The sequence below is a fragment of the Canis lupus genome, chromosome 12, assembly GCF_048164855.1.
Source record: "Canis lupus baileyi chromosome 12, mCanLup2.hap1, whole genome shotgun sequence".
NCBI lineage: Eukaryota > Metazoa > Chordata > Mammalia > Carnivora > Canidae > Canis > Canis lupus.
The window spans coordinates 4,491,043-4,516,083 of NC_132849.1; the positions used below are offsets into that span (position 1 = coordinate 4,491,043).

Genomic DNA, 25,041 nt, shown 5'->3' on the forward strand with positions numbered 1-25,041 from the left:
ACACACAGACATAGGCAGAGGAAGAAGCAGGCTCTATGCAGGGAGCCCGATGTGGGACTCGATCCCAGGACTTGATCCCAGTACTTCAGGATCAAGCCCTGGGCCGAAGGCAGGCGCTTAAACCACTGAGCTATCCAGGGATCCCCAACTGTTGTTGTTCTAGGCCACTAAGTTTTGGGGCCATTTGTTATCCAAGAATAGATATTGGAACAATTTGTTTATGTAGATATTTCATGTCTCTCCCCACTAGAGTACAAGTTTCATGAGTTCAGGAATTTTGCTTTCTTTTTTGTTGTACTCACCTAGTACACGACCTGAGGCACCTAGACCCGCACCTGCATATTGCAAAGTACTCAATAAAAATGTGTTAAAAAAGTGAATGGATGCATGATGCATTTTCAGTATGGTATGCTAATGGTTATTGGTCAACAGTGCATGGTACAGTCTGCTGGACTAGACCTCATTGGCAGAGAGCATAAGTTGGCACTTTCAGCATGGGAAAATACATTTCAACAAGAATATTTCAGAGGCAAATAACTTTATAATGAATTATAATTATAGTAGGAAAGTATAAAATAGGATTTGAGCTTCTTGTAGAATTTGTCTTCTGGTGATTGATTCCATAATCCCATCTTAGGCTTTTCTAGATCAGGTCTGGAAAGGCTTCAGAAGTATTTTTGGAAGGATTGGTGATTTTTTTTTCAATCCAAATAATAAAGTTCTTGCTAAAAATGACACTTTGAGATCATTCACATGTACTTAGTATGAAATGAGATGAAGTGGAATGAAAATGGACGGCATTGTGTACACACAGGTGCATGAGGGAGCAATTTGTAATGCCTAATTCCATCACCTATTTTCAGTCTGGTGGTTGAATAAAGTGCACATATATAAAAAAATGAATAAATATGGTTCTGATTCTCCCCAATCTTGCACAAAGTACTTTGATCTACATTGGCTTGGAGTAAATATTTGTGTATTGCTTAGAGAGCAACAACATACTCACATATCCAAGGAAAATTTTACAATATTATCATCTCTGAAAGTAAAAAAAGGACTAAATTTCTTAGATACCTGGAAAAGAGGTACTTCTTGTTCGGGGAAAAATTACAGGTGGCTGGTCTTGAATAGACTCCTTTCTTTGAGCCAATCCCCCTCAGCCTTGATCGGAGCAAAAAGCACAGATGTAGAATCTATGGTTTCTTAGAATTGAGGATTTGTGCCGAGTCTATTGACAAACGGCTTCAAAGCAGTTTCCATACATGAGTCACTTTGATAAGCAATATATGTGATTTATTTCCAGAATCCAGTAGGGTTCAGAGTAAAAATAGCTTTTAAAAGTTCTTCACTTAAGACTACTGCCACAAGGCTACTTGGCCAAATGCCTCCTGATGAAGAGTATGTGCCATTCTGCTGCCTTTGTTCCAAGGACAGTTGTTGGTGCCATTGGGTCTCACCACCTGGCCTGTGGCATGAGGTTCTCCTCTTGGTTAGGTACAAGACTTGAGTGGAAAGTGAGGAGGTGCCCAAAATTTCTTTGGAAAGTCCAGGCAAGTGAATTGGGCACTATTTTCCTTGGAAATTCCATTTTCCTCATCAAGATTTAGCTGTTGCTTCTGAAGCTAATTATTCTTATTTCATTTTTCTTAAATGTTTTTTATTTATTTATTTATTTATTTATTTATTTGCAGGTCCAGACAAACTTGACTGGAAAAGAAGCCCGGGCAGGGGTTAGGATGAGCCCATGACGTGTCCCACGCCGCAGCCAATTGCGAGGCCACGAGAGGGGGAGGGCGGAAGTGACGAGACGTATCCCTCCGCGGAGCGAGAGGGTCGGTGGGGGGAGTCGGCGTCTCTCTCCCCCGCGCCAGCTCCCGTACACGGAGCCGCATTCCTTGGCCCCCCCACCCCCTCCCTCGGGGCCCCCCCGCCCCCCTCGGGAAAAAAATCCACCCCAAGTCACTGGAACCCGAGGGAGGTTTCCTTTCCCCCGCGGGGAGACGCGCTCTCCACGGTTCCCTCTCAGCCGTCTCCCCAAGCCCCCGTCCCCTCCCCTGCTCCCACCCCCTTCTCCCGGCGCCGGGTGCGAGGTCCCTTTAAGGCGACGGCGCCTTCCTCGGGTCAGACTACCGGCGGCGACGACCACGGGAGGTGAGTAAGCGAGCGGGCGAGCCTTCTTTCTCCCCACCCCCTTCTCCCGGGGGTTCCGTTATCTTTTCGCTCGGCGAGGCGCTCGGAGGCGAGACAATGAGAGGGGGATGGGGCGGGGGCGCGGGGGGTGGGGGCAGGGGCCCGGTGGCGCGCGCCCCTGCTCCCCGCGAGTGCAGCGCGGCCCGGGCGGCGGCGGCGGGCATGGGGCGCGGCTCGCGAGCGCGTGCGCCCCCGGAGCCGCGGGAGCTCGGGAGCCGCGCGACGGTCTGGGCCGGGCGGACCCTGCCTGCCTGCCTGCCTGCCTGCCGCCCGCCCCCGCCCCCCGGCGTCCTCCGCGGCGCGCGCGCGCGCACTCGCGCCCCACGGCCCCGCACACACCGACGTCCACACGCACGCCGGGCGCGAGGCGTCTCGGAGGAGTGGGCGGGCGGCGGGCGGTGGCCCGCGGGGAGGGGGAGGGGGAGGGGGAGGGGGCGGGCGGCTGCGAGTCGGCGGGCGGGGGGCGAGGCCGCGCCGAGGTGACGTCCCGGGGGGAGCGCTCGCTTCTCCCGCCGCGCCCTCCCGCCTCCCTAGGACTGGGGCGCTGTTCGGGCGCGAGGAGGAAAATGAGGGGTCGCTGTGCCGCTCCCTTGTGTTACGTAATCGCCGCTCGGTCCACTAGTACCTCCCAAGCCGTAGTGCGCTGCAGTTAGTTTACCAAGTCTCCTCCCTTGGCCCTAAAATTTCTCTGCGTTGGCGCCGTGATTTGTAAAATGGAATGGGGCGGAAAACCTTTCTTTCGGCTGATTATATCCTGCCGCGGTGGGCGCCATGTTCCTCCCGGGGACTATTTTGTCTAGATTCTCAGCACCTCCTGGGGAGGACTGATGTCGTTGATCCACCTGCCTCCCCTCCTTTCTGCCACTGACCCTGTTTTCCTCTCCCGCCAGACGCGGGATTCCTCCACGCTGTTCCTAACTGTGGACATAGCTCAGCTCACTTGTCTTGGGCCTTCTTTAGCCCAGAAAAAGAGATGGGAAGAGGCTTGGAAGTCAGTTGGCCCCATCTCCTCTCTGAGATGCACACGGGAAGACAATTTTACCATCTCAGAACCACCACCTTGTTGCGGGTTGTAGCTCAGCCTTCTACATTCTAGACACCTCCCACTGCAGTTCAAAACCCTGCAGAAATGGAGTTTTACTTTCAAAGGAGTTTCCCCATCTAGTTGGAGGGGAAAGAGCGGGGCAGAGAGGGCTGCTCCTTGGTGAACAACATTGAATTTCCAGACCATGATGTGTTGTTCTTGGGACCGGGAGTTGGACTCTGAATTCGAACTCGTTCTCTAGATCTTTAAGTTCGGGATAGCTAAAAAGTACCTTGGAGGTTGCTGAAAGTGCTGTGTTAGGGGCTTCGTCCTCAAGTCTTTTCAGGTGGGAAGGGGAGGGTGTGTGTGGTGCTATCTTCTCTAAATTTTAACCGCCACATAAAGAACTGTTGATTTAGCGTAAAAGTGCTCAAAATACAATCTTAAAACAATTTCATGGCAAATTACATCCTTGATTTCCTTCCCCTTATACTACGGTTATGACACACCGGTCACGTTGGTGATGTATCTCAAACTAAAGGAACTAAGAAGATGAAGACTCTTGGGATGAACAGGATTTTGTTCGTTTCCACCCCAACCTTGAACCAGTGATATAATCTTGGAAAAGGTGACCCACTGACCTCTGGGGATCATTCAGAGCCTTCCAGGGGACCTGAGAGGTCATAACTATTTTCAAAGTAGAAAATACTAAGACACTATTTATCTTTCTTCCAGTGACATTTGCACTGATGGTCCAAAAAGCAAAGCTGAGTAAAACTGGTGGTCCGTTAGCACAAAGCAAGGCAGTTACACGAAACACCGTGTGAAAATGGCCTTGATGAAACAGTAGAAATGATTTTTGTTAAATCTCAACCCTTGGGTACATGGTTTTTTTAAGTTTTAAGAATCTTTGATCGAATAGGAAGGATGCATAAAGTACTTTGCTGACTAAGGAGGTACGGTCCTTCTCATAAGGAAAAGCGCTTGTGAGATTGAGTTATGAGCTGCTTGTTTCATGGAACAGCATTTTCACTTGCAAGAACTGACAAACTACAGTTTTTCACACTTTAAGGTTGCGCTTATATTTTCTTGACAACGAGGCGAGCATGTTATTTTGAGGAAACAATTGACAGTATTTGTTACCAATGATAAAAATTTGAGAGTGAAAATTAGAATTTGTCAAAAGTTGACATCTCAGGTTTAACAGTTTAAATATTTTCTATATTTATATTTGTAGTGAAATATGTCAACATTTGGAGGATGGGCATCGCAGTAAATCTATATTTTCCAAGCGACCAATGCTGATATTTCACAATCATCATAAGTAAATATCCTTTCAGAATGCAAGGTACACTAGTGGATTTTAATGTAATAAAATATGAAAAGTTCATTGATAGGGATTCAGATTCCAAGATGCAACTCTTCTTTAAGAAACTACCATTTGGGGACGCCTGGGTGGCTCAGTGGTTGAGCATCTGCCTTTGGCTCAGGGCATGATCCCAGTTTAAGGATCGAGTCCCACATCGAGATCCCTGTGAGGAGCTTGCTTCTCCCTCTATGTCTCTACCTCTCTCTGTGTCTCCCATGAATAAATAAAAAAACCTTAAAAAAAAAAAAAAAGAAACTACCATTTGTCGAGTTTTAGTATTGTGTCAATATACACAGCTGTCTGAAAAGGTTTTTGAATACTTTTCCTTTTTCCTGCTGTGAGGCCAGATAGTCTACAGCAACAGACTGAATGCATAAACACTATGAGAATCCAGCTGCTTTCTATTAAGCTAGACCTTAAATTTAGGCAAAAATGTTAAAAAAAAAAAAAAAGGTTACTCTTTTTGGGAAAAATAGTAATTTTTAATTGAAAGTGTTATTTATGTCAGCTTGATGCCTCATTGTTAATTGTATTGATAAATACTTTTTTTAAAAAATTTATTTATGATAGTCACACAGAGAGAGAGAGAGAGAGAGAGGCAGAGACACAGGCAGAGGGAGAAGCAGGCTCCATGCACCGGGAGCCCGACATGGGATTCGATCCCGGGTCTCCAGGATCGCACCCTGGGCCAAAGGCAGGCGCCAAACTGCTGCGCCACCCAGGGATCTCTTGATAAATACTTTTGTTTTAGTGTCTAATATGGTAAATATCAAAAGATGTAATCCATATAAATAAAAACTCTCTGAGTTCCTCAGTAATTTTAAGAATGTAAAGGGTTCTCAAGACCAAAAAATTTGGGAATGACTTGGTGTGTCCTATGCGTCTACTTTTGAGATCATCCTAATCTGCTTCCATTTAGGAACCTCTGAAGAATTTACAAAATGTTAGTTGAAGTTAATAATGGAAGAGGCAGTGGCTTGGGGAAGAATTCTAGAGAAAAAGGTTGATTTGAATCTTGGCTCTGGATTACAGTTCTTAACTAACTATAACCTTGGTCAAGTTACTGAATCTCGCTGAGTGAAGTAAGCCAGTCGGAGAAGGACAAACATTATATGTTCTCATTCATTTGGGGAATATAAATAATAGTGAAAGGGAATATAAGGGAAGGAAGAAATGTGTGGGAAATATCAGAAAGGGAGACAGAACGTAAAGACTGCTAACTCTGGGAAACGAACTAGGGGTGTTGGAAGGGGAGGAGGGCGGGGGGTGGGAGTGAATGGGTGACGGGCACTGGGGGTTATTCTGTATGTTAGTAAATTGAACACCAATAAAAAAAAAATTACTGAATCTCTTTAAACATCCTTTTAAATCTCATTTGTAAAATGTAGTACTTATTACATACAACTGTGAGAATTCATTAAGATGATGAGTGTAAATTATATAATAATGTCTGGCAGTATCACGGTAAAATAAAATACATTCCAGGTAATGTTTCAGTCTTTATTGTACGTATATGTCTTTTTGTTGAGGGTGAGGATTGCTGATTTAAATTACAAACCCTAGAGCTAATTCGTGCCTTTGTCATATCAGTATAATAAGATTTTGATTCTTAGGCATTCTGGTTTGTAATATTAAACCCATATCCACAGAAACCCATTTTTACATGTAAGTCAGGAGGAGAAAAGGGAAACATAGGCTAACATATTACTGGTATTCAGCAAAAAATGAAATCGATGGAATAGATTTAGAATTTAGGTAACATAACAACTGTTAGTAAAGAAAAGCTTTTCTTTGGAAAGAGAATCCTGAATATTTAACTGTTTAAAAATAGGGAACTTACTTTTTATTTTAATGGTTTTTAGTAAAGAGCACATAACTTGTATCCAGGTGCTTCTTGATAGATTTGCTCTCTGGTAACATGAAAATATTTTGCATTTGGGAGTATTAGATTATTAACACTATTTAAGAACAGGTTGTGAATATTATATGTAGATTTTACAACTGTTATATTCTGTAAGGGACAAAATAGGTCACGAAAAGACTGGGAAAATAAAAGCTTCTTACAGGTGGTTTTTTTTTTTTTTTTTTTTTTTAAGTCAAAATAGAATTAACTTGAAATCAAATGCCAGTGGTTTTGAGGATTGTTTATTTTTCATGTTGGAATAAGAGTGTATTCTTAAATGTTTTCTTTGTTTTCTAAAATACTTTTCATGTTCCAATTTTTTTTTAATCTTGATTTATGGGCGGGTTGTGTACTAGTGGATTAAAAATGTTAAATTCTGAATTCTTCATTCCTGGTATTTACTTTATGTCTATGAAAGGACCAAATTAAAGAAATTCAAAGCTTCAAGAGCTAAATCTGGAGAGTTTTGGTAGAAAACATGTTTTCTATTACTATTTGAAATGAGGATAGGTAAACATTTGCTGCCATTAAGTATCTCAAATGTAGACTGACAGGTGTATCTGCTGGATTCTTTCTGTTGCTTTTAAATAACAGGTTGTTTGTAAAGATTCTCTTTATATATTGCTTTTCAATATGTAGACTTTTACTGACTAGCTAGGACCTAAGTATAGACCACCATATTTGCCAGCACTTAAGATACAACTCACTTCTCTAGGAAGGTGTATCTGGCATACCAGTATTATGGATGGAAAGATGAATGCCAAAGACTTAAAAGGCTATGGGAATTCTGATAGACCTGTGTGAGTCGCAGTGTTGAGCAAAGCCTACCAAGTACACAAAAATTGTGTTGTCAGTATAATTACTACTATAAAATATAGAAACCAGATAGGTTACCAAGATGTCAAATAATGGATTGGATTAATGGAAGATGGCAAAGTTCATCTCCTCTTAGAGTACCTCCTTGAAATCCTATATAATCCATCTTATTAGACTCATGTCTTCTAACATTATTTAGTTATCATGTACATCTTAAGAAGTGTGTATATACAGTCTATATGAAAATTGCTCCTGGAAATAAGAACAAATTAACAGAAAATTCAATCAGTGAGGCTACCAGTTTTAGTAAGTGACAAAAAGATAATGGCAGAATATGGTAATGCAAATATCACAAGCAAAATATGAATAGGTAGGTTTTACCACTTTTTTCTCTTTTTAAAAATTTCAGCTTTATTAACGTATAACTGACAAATAAAATGTAAGATATTTAAAGCGTACATTATGGTGATTTCATGTACATTGTGAAAGGATTCCCTCCATGTAGTTAATGAACACATCACCTCACATTTAATTTTTTGTGTGAGAACATTTTAGTTCTACTTTGAGCAAATTTCAAGTATATGATAGTGTTATCAATCATTGTCACCATGTTTTACATTAGATCCTCAGACCTTATTCATCTGATCTTCTCAACTTTTGGGGCACCTGAGTGGCTCAGTGGTTGGACCTCTGCCTTTGGCTTGGTTTGTGATCCTGGATCCTGGGATGGAATCCCGCATCAGGCTTCCCACAGGGAGCCTGCTTCTCCCTCTGCCTATGTCTCTGCCTTTCTGTCTATGTCTCTCATGAATAAATGGATAAAATCTTAAAAGATAAGTAACTCTCTCAGAGTCTATTTGAAAAAAAGATCTTCTCAACTTTTTATTAAGAAAATTGCATGCTTGTAAAAGTGAAAGAACACAAGAAATACTGACAATGAACCCATTACCTAGACAAAACGTTTTTTAAGTGTACTAATGTCTATGAAGAAAGCATCAAAATACGCATATGTTTGCTGAATCACTTGAAAGTCAGTCATGATGCTTCCACTAAATATTTCATGCATTTGCTAAGAATAAATATGTTCTCCTATATAACTCTAATGTAACTGTTCTTTTTAAGAAAATTTAAAAAGTAATTCCTAGCTGGTGGTGGTGGGAATCAGTGAAATAAGTGAAGGGGATTGAGAGTACACTTAACCTTGAGCACTGAATAATGTATGAAATTGTTGAATTACTATGTTGTATACCTGAAACTGACAGGATATGTGAACTATCCTGGAATTGAAATTTAAAAAATAAAAAGATTTAAAATTTTAAATTATAAAAAGTAATTCCCAAGTGTCATCTGGTATCTAATCATATATTCACATGTCCAGGTTGTTCCCAAAATGTCATAGCTTTTATATGAACCAAAATCCAATAAAGGTTCACATGTTATATTTGTTACGTCTCTTCAGTTTCTTTTAATTTAGTTTGGTCTCTGTGTGTGTGTGTGTCTGTTACAGTTTTAAAGAATATGTTACTAGTTTTATAGAATGCTCTGCATTTTGCACTTGTCTGATTATTTCTTTATAGAATGTCCCACCTTCTGAATTTATCTTGTTATTTCCTTATAGTGCTACTTATTCCTTTTTTGCTGTTTCCTGCAAACTGCAAGTTAAGCTTGATTGGATTAAGGTTAAACATTATTATTAAGGCTTGTTTGTTGTTTACAAAAGAATATACCACACACCAGTTGATGACAGGCAGAGTTTGGATTATTGGCTAATATTTTTCTATTTAATTATTTGTTTATTAAAAGTTTATTTAATTGAGGGAAAGCTTGCAGGAGTGGAGGGGAGAGGGAGAGGGACAAACAGGATCCCTGCTGAGCAGGGAGCCTGATGTGAGGCTTGATTCCAAGACCCTGGGATCCTGAGCTTATCTGACTGAGCCACTCAGGTGCCACAACATCTTTCTGTTTAAACTTAAGTACTGTCATAACCTTTGTTTTTTGATATACCAGGCTACGTCTATAACTTAAAGTTCAAACATAACAAGACTGAGAAAACGCAGAAAAAGTTTTGCTTCGTATCATTTTGGTTCACTGCCCTCTGAGAAAATGATTTGGAAGTTGGACAGGCAAGAAGGGTTGACATACTTAGCAGAAGCAACACACAGAGGGATTGTGATGGGGTCAAAACCAGAAATTTTAGGGCACCTGGGCAGCTTGGTTGAACATCTGACTCTTGGTTTCAGCTCGGGTCATGATCTCAGTCCTGGGATCCAGTGCTACATGGGGCTCTGTGCTGGGCAGGGAGTCTGCTTGAGAATCTCTCTCTCCTCCTCCCCAAATAAATCTTAAAAAATTTTTTTTTTTTTTTAGAAATGGAGATTAAATTTAGAAATTGGGAAATTCTTTTCACCAAAATTATTCAGCAGTCAATACTAACAACATATGGTTACAAGCAATACTGATAATAACCATAATCTCAGAGAATTGACATCATGATGCTCCTGTTTTATGAAGAGAAATTAGATACTTGGGCGAAAAGAAGAATGGTACAGAAGTTAGGTAAATATGAAGATAAAATCAAGTTTCACAGGTAGATGATTATAAGGTGAAACAAACCAGATGCATATAGATCTTTATAAAAATGTTTTTACTTTGTAAAATGTAACTATCTGAACAATTCATTGGAAAATTGTTCTACTCATCTTTGTTTTTGAGAATATAAATATTTTATAAAGAAATGGCAGTTGCTTATGCATAGAATGTGAGTGATGGTTTTAAAATTTTTCCCCTTCAGAGCATGGATTCAGTTTGATCACATTCTCTCAATCTTGGCACTAGTGATGTTTTAGAACAGATAAATTCCTAGCTGACCTGTGCATTATAGGAGGCTTAAGAGCACTCCTGGCCACTACCCACTAGATAAATGTCAGTAGCACCCATCCCCAACCCCCACTCGTAGTTAGGGCTACCAAAACTGTCTCTAGACATTTCCAAATGTCTTCTAAGGGGCAGATTCCCATTTTTGAGTATCACTGGGTTGGATAAAATCCACTAGCATGTGTGAAGATTCCTTAATATAATGTCCTCTGATTTGGTTTCCCTTTATGTAACCTGTGTACAGCTGTTGAACCCAAATGTCTTCTGCAGATAGGCTGCACAGCTTGGGCTGTGCCTGGTATGTGTTGGAGAATAGTGGGATATGATGAAATATTTTAGCTCTGTTGGAAATTTTATTGAAGGGAGAAATGATCTCTTCATTTATAAGTCAAAGTAGGCCTTTTGCTTTAATCACCCTCCCCCAACTCTCCAGTTTTTTATTTTTATTTTTATTTTATTATTTATTTATTATTTATTAGCTCTATAAGCTTATATGGTATGGATAGTTTTTGTTAGGAATAGTTGAGAGATTGCTATTTGCTATCTGTGAGTGATCTATGTTTATCTTAACATTCAAGAAAAGAGGATCTTTCAAAAACAGTTATTTAAAGGGGTTAAGCTAAATGCATCCTCTTTGTTAACCTTTGTCCTTAAAATTTTTAATAGTCATTTTTAAAATTTTTATTTATTTATTTGAGAGAGAGGGAGTGATTAAGAAAGAGGGCACAAGCAGGGGGAGGGGCAGAGAGAGACGCAGGAGCAGACTCCTTGCCCAGCAGGGAGCCTGTGTGGGGCTCTATCCCAGGACCCTGGGATCATGACCAGAGCCAAAGGCAGATGTTTAACCAACTGAGCCACCGAGGCCCCCCCCCTTAAAATTTTTTTTTTTTTCATTAAAGATTTTATTTATTTGAAAGAGAGATGAGCAGGAGAGGTAGAGGCAGAGAGAGAGAGAATCCCAGGCAGACTCCACATGGAGCGCAGAGCCAGATTTAGGGCCCAATCTCATGAGATCACAATCTAGTTGAAACCAAGATACTGTTAAGCATTCGTGCCACCCAGGTGCCCCATCCTTAGAATTTTTTAACTACAGTTGATCCTTGAACAGTGTGTGGGGGAATGTTAGGAATATCAACAACCTGACACCCCCCCCCCCAGTTAAAAATCTCCATATAACTTTTGACTTTCCAAAAACGTAACTGCTAATAGTGAGAATTGGGAGAGATTACTTTTTACTGTGATACACAATTTACTGGGGAGACAAACTGCTCAAGAGGTGTTTTAAGGGAGCACTGGGATACTCTTGATCTCCCTGCAATAGCAATAGGAAGTGGCTACAAAATTATTGCAGTAGTACAGTATATACTACAGTTAATTTTAAGCAGTTGTTTAATACTGCATCTTTGTTTACATTCCCTCAACTGCAAATGGCACCATATATAGTCGCTAAGTGTGTAAATTTTGATAAATTTGACCTTTTATAATAGGTTTGTGTATATTTTATGGTAGTAAATGGTAAAATAAACTAATATCAACATATATTTTATGTATTCATGATAGAGCTAACTTTTTCTTATTTTTTCAAAATTTCTAGGCTCTATAGTTCTTCAAGTTTTTTTAAAATTGTCACGAATCCAGTATATTTATTGAAAAAAAAATCTGTACAAGTGGACTTGCACAGTTCAAACTTACGTTATTCAAGGATCAACTGTATATGTAAATTCTGCCAATCGGGAAAATGACCCAGGCTGCTTCTTAGGGGAAAGGAAAGGAATTTGGGATAGGGGAATAGTGGAAGTAATAGGAAAGTTTTTGCTCAATAGCATAAGTTACAAGAATGAGAAATCTTAAGAATTTCAGGACAAAGTAGAATTTTTTTTTTTAAGATTTATTTATTCATGAGAGACACAGAGAGAAAAGAGGCAGAGACAGGCAGAGGGAGAAGCAGGCTCTCCTCACAGGGAGACTGATGCGGGGCTCGATCCTGGATCTGGCGATCCTGCCCTGAGCCAAAGGCAGACACTCAACTGCTGAGCCACCCAGGCGTCCCGAGAAAGTAGAATTTTAAGTTTCTAAGACAAATATATATTTTTAAGATTTTATTTATTCATTCATGAGAAACAGAGGCAGAGACATAGGCAGAGGGAGAAGCAGGCTCCCCAGGAGGAGCCCAATGTGGGACTCAACCCCAGGACCCCAAGGTCACGACCTGAGCCAAAGGCAGACACTCAACCACTGAGCAACCCAGGTGCCCTAAGACAAATATTCTTTGTAGATGTGGAATTTTTCTTCCATGTATCATAGGAGTGACATTGAGGATATCTGGCTAATAATCATTTGATTGATAAGGAGATAGTTTTATATTTAAAATGAGCAGAAAGGTCCCTAGCATCTAGACTGGTTTTGGAATACCATTCCCCACCAAAAGGAATCAGACTCTTTAGAGAAATGGATGATTCTAGGTCTGGGGCAGGAAATGTATGAGAAGAGCCTAGAACATCTTGTCTATCATAGCAAGGATTTTATCAGATACTACTAAAGGTTGTGTCAGAAGGACTTGGGAGCTAACTGAAGAAGTTACACTGGCAAAATAGGACACTTTTGAGTATAAGTAAAAATAACTGCAGTTGTTCAAAACACATAAATTATATTACATAAGGGTGCCTGGGTGGTTCAGTTGGTAAAGCATCCAGCTCTTGATTTTGGCTCAAGTCATGATATGAGGGTTTTGAGATTGAGCCCTGCTTAAGATTCTCTCTCCCCTCCCCCTCTGCCCCTCCTTTCTCCTCTCTCAAAAAAGAAAATATGATATCATAATGATAGTTTAACAAGTTTATTGGTCACTTTGAAATGCTATGAATTCTTTTGAAAAAGGGAAAGAAGCTAATGAGATAGAAGGAATCAAGATAGAAGGAATACCCACCACTGGGTAATCAAATAATAAGATATGTTTTGGATTATTGTTTTTTAAATTTTTAAAAAAGTAATCTCTGCGTCCAGCATGGGGCTTGAACTCAGGACCTCAAACCAAGGGTTGCATGCTCCACTGATTGAGCCAGCCAGGCACCCTTGCTTTTTGTTTTGTTTTTAATTCAGTTTAAAGATTTATTTTATTTTTAGAGAGTGTTATGGCGGGGGGGCGGGGCGCAGATGACAGAAGGAGATATATGATAGAGAATCTTAAGCTGACTCCCTGCTGAGTACAGACCTGGGGCTGGATCCCACGACCCTGTGATTATGACCTGAGCTGAAATCGAGAGTCAGACACAACCCACTGAGTGACCCAGGCACCCCTGCTTTTTGTTTCACTTCATAAGTGAAGAAGGAATGATTTAAAATGACTAGATTCAGGGGCACCTGGGTGGGTCAGTTGGTTAAGCATCTGCCTTCAGCTCAGGTCATGATCCCGGGAGTCCTGGGTTCCAGCTCCGCATCAGGCTCTCTACTCTGTGGAGAACCTGCTTCTCCCTCCACCTGCCACTCTTCCTCTTTGGGCATGTGCATGCACGCTCTCTCTTGCTCTATCAGATAAATAAAACCTTTCTTTTTTTTAAAGAATGACTAGATCCAACATTGAGCGTTGCCTCTTTTTTTTTTTTTTATTTTTTTTTATTTTTTTTTTTATTTTTTATTTTTTTTTTTTTTTTGAGCGTTGCCTCTTGGTGGAAGAAAACCCCATCTTTGTGAGTAGTTTTTGGGGAAAAAAGTTCAACCTGTATTTAATCATGCCAGTAGATCCAACTGTCAGTTTCAGGATATCCAGGAGACAGAGGCATTATAGTAAATGCTATGGATATGTGGTCAACAATATCTAGGTTGTAGAAACTACAAGAGGTGAGCTGGTTCTTCAATAAATAAATTGCAGGAGAGGGGAAAAAAGATGAAGACCTATAAATTAAAGGAGACTTAAGAAACATCAAATAATCATAATATATGATTTGGATTGTGAATTAGGATTGTTTGAATTAAACAAACTTAAGTGTGGTTTTTGAGAGAATTTGAATTCAATATTGATATTAAGGGACTACCAGTTTTTAGGCATTTAATGTTATTTTTGGTTTTGTTATATAATCTTTCAGGTCTTTATCTTTTATTTTATTTATTTATTTATTTATTTTTTTTTTTTTAAAGATTTTATTTATTTATTCATGATAGTCACAGAGAGAGAGAGAGAGAGAGAGAGGCAGAGACACAGGCAGAGGGAGAAGCGGGCTCCATGCACCGGGAGCCCGACGTGGGATTCGATCCCGGGTCTCCAGGATCGCGCCCTAGGCCAAAGGCAGGCGCCAAACTGCTGCGCCACCCAGGGATCCCAGGTCTTTATCTTTTAGAGCTACATACCAAAACATTTATGAATATAATAGGGATTAGCTTCAAAATAATATGAAGGAGAGGGAGCATAGATAAAACAAGAACAATTTTGGATTGAATATTTTTGAAGCTGGGTGATGGATACATCTCTACTTTTGTATTTAAGTAGAATTTATATCATTTTTAAAATAGAAAAGAATCATGACAGTCTTGATTCAAAGATTCATACTTGTAATATGATGAAAGTTTGCGCCTTTACTTCGTTATAGTATGATTTCCCAAATTTGCTGTCCATCCCAAGTTTTCCTCTTGAATGTGGCACTGTGTTCACTGCGTGCTGGCCTTTATTTTCTGAAATTTACATTTTTACCTGGTAGTTATTTAGAAGAAATGAAAATGCCCCTAAATTGAGTAAGAATTGAATTCCAACTTGTTTGGTAAGTCTGACTGAATACACCTTAACAGCAAAATAGTAGAGAAGATATGGGAAAACATCCAGGTTTTGTTTTTTGTTTTTTTCTCTTTGTGAGAAGTTAAGTTAAAGGTTTGGTATGGAAAGAGGTTAAACATTAGTAGAATGATAGTTTAGGGAGATCCATATATTGTAGTACTGCATATTTAGTAATTCCTATCTTTGATAAAAAATAGTTGAAAGGTGGCTATATGCCATAGATCACTTGAAAGACCACAGAAAATGATGGTGTTTCTTTGTGAGCATCTTGGTAGATAGATTAAATATAGCATTTCATCATATTAATGAAGATTTCTTTTTCATAACTGGGAAACTGCAAGAAGGGTGCTAAATTTGCATTTTTCAAGTTTGTGAAGTATTTAATTTAGGTTGGTATCTATTGTGGTATGTCCCATCTTTTCAACATAGTTTTTTTTTTATTTTATTTTTTTTATCCTAAACTATAGATGCTAAAATGAATGATCACGCTCAGAGATAAGAATTTAGGTCAGAATTGAAGACTATTTGAAAAACTTGTTTTCAGTGAGATGCTGGATATAAGTAGGTGAAGTATGCTGTTAGCACCATTTTGAATCTTTTAATTTACATTGTTTGTCTTGCCACAGCATATACCTGGGGAGTTCTTTTTCTCTCTCACTTGATAAAAAGTAGTTAGGCCACAAACATTTTCCTTAGCCATCTTCTCAGATCTACCCTTGCCACTCTGTTTCTTAGAATATCTTTTTAAATAGGATTTAGCATAGTTTAACTTTGTGATCAAGTGGAAGAAACTGATTATTCTTTTTTTTTTTAAGATTTTATTTATTTATTCATGAGAGACACACACACACACACACACACAGGCAGAGACACAAGCAGAGGGAGAAGCAGGCTCCACGCAAGGAGCCCGACGTGGGACTCGATCCCAGGTCTCCAGGATCACATCCCGGGCTGCAGGCGGCACTAAACCGCTGCGCCACCAGGGCTGCCCTCTTTTTTTTTTTTTTTTTTTTTTTAAGATTTTATTGATTTATTTATTACATACACAGAGTGAGAGGCAGAGACATAGGCAGAGGGAGAAGAAGGCTTCCCACAAGAAGCCCGATGCGGGACTTGATTCCAGATCCTGGGATCAGGACCTGAGCCAAAGGCAGATGCTCAATGGCAGAGCCATCCGGGCTTCCTGAAGCTTTGATTGTTCTTATTACAATTCATTGCTTCACAAAATAAAATGTTCACTCAGTCTCTTAAAATATTATATGGAAATAGTTGAGGTAAAAGACCAGCCGTTTGGATATGCTATTAAAATATCCACAGGCATGACATTGAAAACCACAATTTGCATTCAGATAGCTCTACTTAATCTGAAGGAAAGTTCTCCACAGATTGTGCAGCATATATATATGGGGAGTTTGCTTGCAGCTGGTCAGAGTTGAAAGAAGGTGCTTGAGAACCATCTGTAGAAGTTAACATCCACAGTTCTATTCCTTCTGCTGGGTGTTTAATATTTATGCATTAGTTATCTGTTGGCTATGGGCTCTGAGAAAGTTACGCAGCAAAGAACTGGTATAAAACCAAATAGTTAAAAAAAAAAAAAGTTGTTGGGGCCCCTAGGTGGCTCAGTTGGTTAAGTGGTTAAGCACCTGCTTTCTGCTCAGGTCATGATCCCAGAGTCCCTGGACAGGACCCTATGGGGCTCCCTGCTCAACGGGGAGCCTGCTTCTCCCTCGCCTTCTGCCCCTTCCCTGTCCCCTGCTCGTGTGTGTGTGTGTGTGTGTGTGTGTATGGGCTCGTTCGCTTTCTCAAAAAAAATCTGAAAAAAGAAAGTGTGTATTATATGTTGGCAAATTGAATTTAAAATATTACCTTATTCAGTGAAACTAGACTGAAAATACACATGTTTGTGTTGTGCAGTCTTTGCTCAAGGAATGCCTGTGATATGGATTTGGCTTTTTAATTCAGTTTCTGGCTAGCATGATCTTACATATAGAAGTTAAGTCTGAAACTAAAAAATTTAAGTTGATACCTTACATGTTTTTTTTCCTTCTTCATATCTTCTCCCCTTTGTGATTTTGGTCTGGGAAGACAGAAATAATTAAAATAGAATATTAGAAACCAGTTAAAATCAAGTTAGGCAATTTACCTATTGAAACTGGGCACTTGGCTATAGCTAACTCACCCAGGGCATTGACCAGATAGTTTAAATTTTCAAGGGAACAACGCCATCTGTTGGGCATCTTCAGAACAAATCCTGTCAAGTTGGATCCAGCTACTTATACTTAGACTCTTTAGTTTTAGGTTGGTGGTTTTGTTTTTGGCTTAGGAGTTTGGTAAAAAAAAAAAAAGTTCTGAGATACTAAGGGCACTGTGAGAAACTTTGCATTAAAGGCTTTGTTTGAACATTGAGCAGGATGCCTGGGTGGCTCAGTGGTTGAGCTTCTTCCTTTACTGCAGAGCGTGATCCGGGGATCTGGGATTGGTCCTGCATTGGGCTCCATTCAGGGAGCCTGCTTCTCCCCCTGCCTATGTCTCTGCCTCTGCCTCTCCCTTTCCCTCTCTCTCTCTCTCATGAATAAATAAATAATTATATGAACATTGAGCAGTAATGCTTCTACAATTCCAAGACAAAGAAATTGACCTTTAGGAACACCTGAGTGGCTCAGTGGTTGAATGTCTGCCTTTGGCTCAGGGCGTGTTACCAGTCCCAGGATTGAGTCCCACATTGGGCTCCTTGGGAGGAGCCTGCTTCTCCCTCTGCCTGTGTCTCTGCCTCTTTGTGTGTCTCTGATGAATTAAAAAAAAAACAAACAAAACAAAACAAGAAAGAAATTGACCTTTAGTCTACTAGTACTGGAGGGACAGAATAGCAAGCAATATCTCTTTGTGTTGCAAAGCTGTGGGCTTTATATTTATAAGAAGCAAATAGTTTAGGCAAGTGCTTTCAAATTAAAGGCTGACTCCAAAATCATGGTGAGGTAAAAGTTTACAATTTAGAGGGGAAAAGAACTACCACCCACTTTCTGAATTCAGGCAATCCAGAATTTGATTGCAGCATTACCTTTTCAAAAGAGCAGCTAACAAGCTTAAGTTTATAAACTGTGACTAGACTGTGACCCACCCTTCCTTCCTTCCTTCCTTCCTTCCTTCCTTCCTTCCTTCCTTCCTTCCTTCCTTCCTTCCTTCTTAAAGATTTTCTTTCTAAGTCATCTCTATACCCAGAACGGGACTCAAACTTACAACCCCTGAGATCAGGAACCCCAAAACATACATTTTAATTGAAGACCCTGCTCTTGCATGATCTGCCTCACCCTAATCACAGCCCTAGGTGTTACAGATTGAACTTTTATACTCCTACTAATTATGGAATAATTTGCTGTGGGCTTTTTCATAATAGTTTTTTTTTTTTCCAAGAATAAAAATAATTTTGGATCCTTCTAAATGTTGGGAAGGGGAGGTTAGGGGAAATGGTAGAGGGAGTACAAGGGATGGGTTAACTGATAAATTCAAGAATATGATTCCATTTTTTGTATAAAATATTTCTCTTATTCTGAGGTCAGTATCTTAATTTTGTCTTTTTTCCTTATAGCATGGCGGACACCGACCTCTTTATGGAATGTGAGGAGGAGGAGCTGGAGCCATGGCAGAAAATCAGTGATGTCATTGAGGATTCTGTCGTTGAAGATTATAATTCAGTGGATAAAACTACTACAGGTAACAAAAACTCTTGATCTTAGATTATTACTTAAATTTGGTTCAATTGAATGGCGTTTTTGTTAAAGTGTGAGGTGTGGGAAGGACTTTAAGAATCCAGGGATGCCTCATTGTGGCACTGGTGCTTTTTTTTTTTCCAGTGCTCTAGTCTGTAAAAATGCCTACATGAAGCTAGAAACACTATAGTTAATTCATTTAAAACCTTGAGAGTTGAATTGAATTAACCAATGCTTATCAAATATTTAGCAATCCTCTTACCAAATAAGGAATGAATGAAAATGCAAAGTAGTGGTGTGTATCAGTGTTTATTTATGTACCCAGTCAAAAACAGGATCCCATAGTAATTTTTTTCTTCTTTGTTTGTTTTACTTGACCTTGATTTCCTTTGTTAGTGAGCAGAATTTGCTTTGTGTCTGCCTTCATGGAAAGTTTACAAACTTAGGCTTGTTAGCTGCTCTTTCAAAAAGGTGATGTTGCAAGGTCAAATTCTAGATTGTCCTGAATTCAGAAAGTTGGGTGTTAGTTCTTTCCCCCCCTAAATTGTATCCGTTGCTCTCATTTTTATCTTCCCTGCCTTGAGACCTGAAGATGGCATTGGTTTAGGCTGAAACAGGACACAGTTTCAGGATCTTGTGGACATCTTACTATGTATGCATGGTTATGAATACCAATAGTGGTGATAATAAACCTCTGAGTCCTAGAGGTTTGCTTGTGTTTTATAAGCAAAACCTTAAAATACTGGTTCAGTGAGCTTGTGATCTAAATTAACCAGGCAATGTGAGATGAAGGAGTTATTGTGTCTAATTGGTGGAGTGAGGGACAAGTAGGAGGAGAAATCAGATGCACAGTTGTATTTGCAAAGAAAGCAGGAAACTTTTTGGTTATAGAGACCCCCACAACAAGATGAAAAGGGATTAGAACAGTATCCTTTAGTGTCATCTGTCCCTGTCTCCGAGTGACTGTGCCTCCCCTTCCCCACAGTTTCTGTGAGCCAGCAGCCAGTCTCGGCTCCAGTGCCCATCGCTGCCCATGCTTCTGTTGCTGGGCACCTCTCTACATCCACCACCGTTAGTAGCAGCGGGGCACAGAACAGCGACAGTACAAAGAAGACTCTTGTCACACTAATTGCCAACAACAATGGTAAGTGGGATTATCTGGGAAACTCTTCCTGGGCCAGAGGGTGAGAGAATTAAAGAGGTCTTAGGAACAGGTGTACTGGTTTAGTTTTAGGTGCTGATGTGGTTCTACTAGTTGGAGTGAATTTAGTAATGATTCTGTGATATAGAAGTGGTTCAGGAGCGGTGCTGTTCCTTCTGAGTCAGTGCTGAATTGATTCTGGTGTTTCAAGTCCCAGGGTAGCAGTAGGAGAGACAATGTAAACCCCAAATTCCTAACTATTAAAGAGATCTGGGGTTTTGTTTGTTTGATTGTTATTTTTTTTAAAGTAGAAGAGCCCTATTAGTTTGCTAAGAATTCTCCCAGGGCAGCTTTGTTCTGAATTTTTTCTGGCAGATTCATTTGGTTATTGGTTCCTGGGTATGGAAAATAGGATAGGGTTGTTGTCTATTTGAAGGAAATGGTGAAAGAGTAGTGTTTTTAGTGTATTTATTGACCAGAGAAGCTATACAGTATTGGTTTCTATTTATTGGCAAGTTCGGTCTGAGATTCATCACTGGAATAAGCACTTTGTAGAATCATTGCATTGCTGCAAAGGACTTTTAATTATTTTTTAAAAATAAAATAGCTTTATTAATGAGAATAATGTGTATTATAGAAAAAGTAAACTAATAAAAAGGAAGGAAAAAATTTAATTGTAATCTTGCTACCTGGAGATAACTATTGGTAACTTTTATTTTGTATATATATGTACTTTGATATACTTCTGCATGCTATAAATAATGATATACTTTTTTACAAAAATGGATCATACAGACTCTATACTACTCTGTCTCCTTTTTCCCCTTAATATGTAATGAATAGGGATCCCTGGGTGGCGCAGCGGTTTGGCGCCTGCCTTTGGCCCAGGGCGCGATCCTGGAGACCCGGGATCGAATCCCACATCGGGCTCCCGGTGCATGGAGCCTGCTTCTCCCTCTGCCTGTGTCTCTGCCTCTCTCTCTCTCTGTGACTATCATGAATAAATAAATAAAATCTTTAAAAAAAAAAAAAAATATGTAATGAATATGTTCTCAGTTTAACAAATGTATGTCTGTAACATTGTTGATGAATAACTGCACAGTTGACCCTTCAACAGCATGAGGGTCAGGGGTGCTAACTAGCTGCACATTTGAAAATCTACATATGACTTGACTCCCCAGAAACTTAACTACAGATAGACTTCTGTTGATAACAGTTGATTAGCGCATATTTTAGATGTAATGTGTATTATACTGTATTCTTACAATAAAGTCAGCTATAGAAAAATATTATTTAGAAAATCATGAAAAGTGAAATAACACAGTACTGTACTATGTTTATTGAAAAAAGATCCATGTACAGGTGGACCTGTGCAGTTAAAACCTGAGTTGTTCAGGGTCAACTGTATTTCTTGTTGTTTGGTTAACTGTTATTAACAATAGGTATAAAGGCTGCTTTATATCTATGCTGCTACTTTAAAGATCTGTTGTGAGCATTTCTGTATCTTTTGTCACATACTTAGTTCTAAGAATATATTTATAAATTTTAAATTGCTGGATCAAAGGTCATCACAGTTTTTAGGATTTTGATATTTTTCCTGGGTTGACAATCTAGAAATATTACATCAGTTTATATTTCTATTAGAAGTGCATATGGTGGTCTTATTTTTGGCTGTAACCGTTTACTCCTCTATTGTTAGATATTTCTTATAGTCCCTATTTTTTGTGATTACAGTGTTTGGTGAACATGCTCAGGCATTACATCTGTGCCCACTGTGTAAGCATATCTTCAATAGAAAATGAGATTGTTTAGGTCAGACATTTAAAATTGGATAGACAGTGTCAAATTGTCTTAATAGATTGTTCTGAGTAAATGCCCACCAATAGCTGTTTCCCCATATTGCTACTGACCTCACGTACTATTGAACTTAAATCTAATTTCTGTAGGTATTATTTCAGTTTTTGGTTACTGACAATAATGATTTTTATCACATGAAACATCCTTAGATTTTTTTTTTAAACTTATAAATAGGGGCCCATATATATATATAAAGATGAGGAACCACTATCCAGAGGATTCTCTCATTTTACAGATGTGGAAACCAAGTCTTAGAGTCTAAATAATGTGCTTAAGGTCAAATAGTTGGTAAGTGACTAAACTGGATTTGAATTGTCTAGATTTCAAAGTTTATATCCTTTGTGCTGTATTATAATGCTTTCTTATATATATATATATTTTAAGATTGTATTTATTTGAGAGAGATAGAGAACATGAGCAAGGGGAGGGGCAAAGGAAGAGGAGAGAGGGACAAGCAGACTCCCTGCTAAAGTGAGGAGCCTGATGCCTGATATGGGGAATGATCCAAGGACCCAGAGACCATGACCTGAGGTGAAGTCAGGCACTTCACGGACTGAGCCACCCAGGAACCCCTGTGTATTTCTTTTAAAAGAATCTGTCAGAGTGCTGTTAGCAACCATATAGCTAAATTTTTCTTTGATCCTGGGATATTCCAAGACATGCTGACATGACCTAGTCTTCTTGGTTCCTTGAATGGACCCTTGATTTCTGAGCCCACCTAGAGCTGTATACAAAGTTTTAAAAAATACACATATATAAATTGATTTTATTTATGTCAGATACTTCTAGTATTCAAAATGTTAACCCATGCTAATGGAAAAAAAAATGAGTATAGACTGATAATGGCAGTTACATGTGTCATGTGTATCCTTCCAAAAAATTTTTATGCATAGATAAGCATGCATTAATAGATCCAATTTGTCAAGCCACCTCCCTTTTTGCACAAAACAGACAATTCTATAACATTTTTTTATCTTATATTCTTGAAATACCAATATAGGTTTAAGGATGAGACTTCAGAATAAATTTTTTTTTTTTGTAAATTTTTATTTATTTATGATAGAGAGAGAGAGAGAGAGAGAGAGGCAGAGACACAGGGAGAGGGAGAAACAGGCTCCATGCACCGGGAGCCCGACGTGGGATTCAATCCCGGGTCTCCAGGATCGCGCCCTGGGCCAAAGGCAGGCGCTAAACCGCTGCGCCACCCAGGGATCCCGAGACTTCAGAATAGAGTGAATTTAAAATGTTTCATCTGGGGACACCTGGGTGGCTCAGATGGTGATCCCGGACTTCCAGGATCAAGTCCCACATCGGGCTCCCTGCATGGAGCCTGCTTCTCCCTCTGCCTGTGTCTCTGCCTCTTGCTCTCAGTGTCTCTCATGAATAAATAAATAAATCTTTAAAAAAAATAAAAATAAAAAAATTAATAAAATGTTTCATCTTCAGGGCATATGGGTGGTACAGTCAGTTAAGTGGCCAACTCTTGGTATCAGTTCACATCATGATCTCAGTCCTGGGTTTGAGCATCAGACTCCGTGTTCAGCAGGGAGTCTGCTTCAGGATTCTCTCCCTCTCTAAAATAAATAAATTAATTATAAAAAAAATAACAAAAAGACCATCTAGTTTCTTAAATAGGCAAAAGATCTACAGAGACATTTCTCCAAAGAGAATAAATGGCCTGTAAGCACATGAAAAGATTCTAAACATCATTAATCATTAAGGAAATGAACATCATAAGCACAATGAGGTACTACTTCATACCCACTAGGATGGCTGTAGTCAAAAAGATGGACAAATAATAAGTGCTGATGAGAATGTGGAGAAATTGGGACTCTCATATATTGCTGGTGAGAATGTAAAAATGGTGTGGCTACTTTAGAAAATAGTTTGACAGTTTCTCAAAACATAGTTATCATGATGCAGCAGTTCTCCTAGCTATATACTTAAAACATGGAAACTGTTCACACAAAATGTCCTGCTCAAATGTTCATAGCATTATTCATTATAGCCCCAAAATGGAAATCTATAATATAACCTAAGCTATTGAATGGATAAACAAAAGGTGATACTGCATGATGGAATATTATTAGCCCATAAAAAGGAAGGAAATACTGATAATATGATATAATATTAATAACCTTGAAAACATAGTGTTGGGTAGCCTGGGTGGCTCAGCGGTTTAGCGCCGCCTTCAGCCCAGGGCATGATCCTGGAGACCCAGGATCAAGTCCCACGTCGGGCTCCCTGCATGGAGCCTGTTTCTCCCTCTGCCTCTCTCTCTCATTCTCTCTCTCTGTGTGTCTCTCATGAAGAAATAAATAAAAATTAAAAAAAGAAAAGAAAAAAAGAAAACATAGTGTTAAAAGTCAGGCACAAAGGCAACATATAGTATGACTCCACTTATATAAAATGTCCAAAATAGGCAAATCTCTAGTGACAGAAAATAGATTTTTGGTTGCCAGGGCTAGGGGAGAAGAGAATGGGGAATAACTGCTACTTGGTGTAAGATTTCTTCTTGGGAATGATGGACATGTTCTGGAATTAAATAGAACTGATAGTTGCACAAACCTTGTGACTATATTAAAAACCTCCAAATTGTATACCTTAGATGAGTAATGTGTATGGTATGCAGATGATACCTCAGTAAAGCTCTTTTTTAAAGAAAGTGTTAGGAATAAAATTTTGGAATGCTTTTACAATTCTTTTTGTTGTTCTTCAGTATCTACTAGCATTTAGAAATTACTTATATAGTTCTGACTGATGATACATTTGGTTTGATTATTATGTAGTAAAACAAACTACTGCTTAATTCTGAGCTATGAATGAATTTAATGTTATAGACTTCTTACTCGATAAGTTATGTTTTTCAACTCCTGTTCAGCTCATTTTGACTCCATTTAGCCCTCTTATCTCTGGGTTTTAAGGCTATGTGAGTAAACCTGGCAGAGTAAAAGAATACATCAAGACCTTCAGATTTGTAAAACAGAACATATTGTGAGAGAAACTGCTGAATCTCTTCCCCTTATTTAATTGGGAACCATTAATGGGGAGCCACGGTTTATGGCTGTGGTACCTAGTTTATTTGAGTGCACTCTTTGAGTCTGGGACTGGTTGGTTAATTCTTTTATAGGCTTTTAAGCCTAAGGATTTTGATAGCCTCTTTCATCCCCTGGAAAGAGAACTTTGTAAAACCCATGAATTGTCAGAATTTCTTTAAGGAAAGATTTAATAAGAATGTAGAAATCATTTAAAATAATTTATTAGAGGGACGCCTGGATGGCTCAGCAGTTGAGCTCTGCCTACGGCTCAGGGCGTGATCCTGGAGTTCAGGGATTGAGCCCCACATCAGGCTTCCTGAGGGGAGCCTGCTTCTCCCTTTCCCTTTGCCTGGTGTCTCT

At 39.4% G+C, this 25,041-nt stretch overlaps 1 protein-coding gene across 5 annotated transcripts in view; it reads left to right on the forward strand.

Annotated features, from left to right (window-relative positions):
- Nucleotides 1-1,831: 1,831 nt before the first annotated feature.
- Nucleotides 1,832-25,041, forward strand: part of POGZ (pogo transposable element derived with ZNF domain) — a 47,819-nt gene continuing 24,609 nt past the window's right edge. For 2 of the 5 annotated variants that reach the window (XM_072769154.1, XM_072769155.1), the window contains exons 1-2: nucleotides 1,832-2,151; nucleotides 18,525-18,649. In XM_072769154.1, the coding sequence (XP_072625255.1) occupies nucleotides 18,526-18,649 (124 nt within the window). In that variant the 5' untranslated portion in view covers nucleotides 1,832-2,151; nucleotide 18,525. Of the gene's footprint in view, nucleotides 2,152-4,451; nucleotides 4,563-18,524; nucleotides 18,650-19,630; nucleotides 19,790-25,041 lie in introns of all 5 variants that reach the window. The other 3 variants (XM_072769152.1, XM_072769151.1, XM_072769153.1) reach the window with 3 other exon arrangements.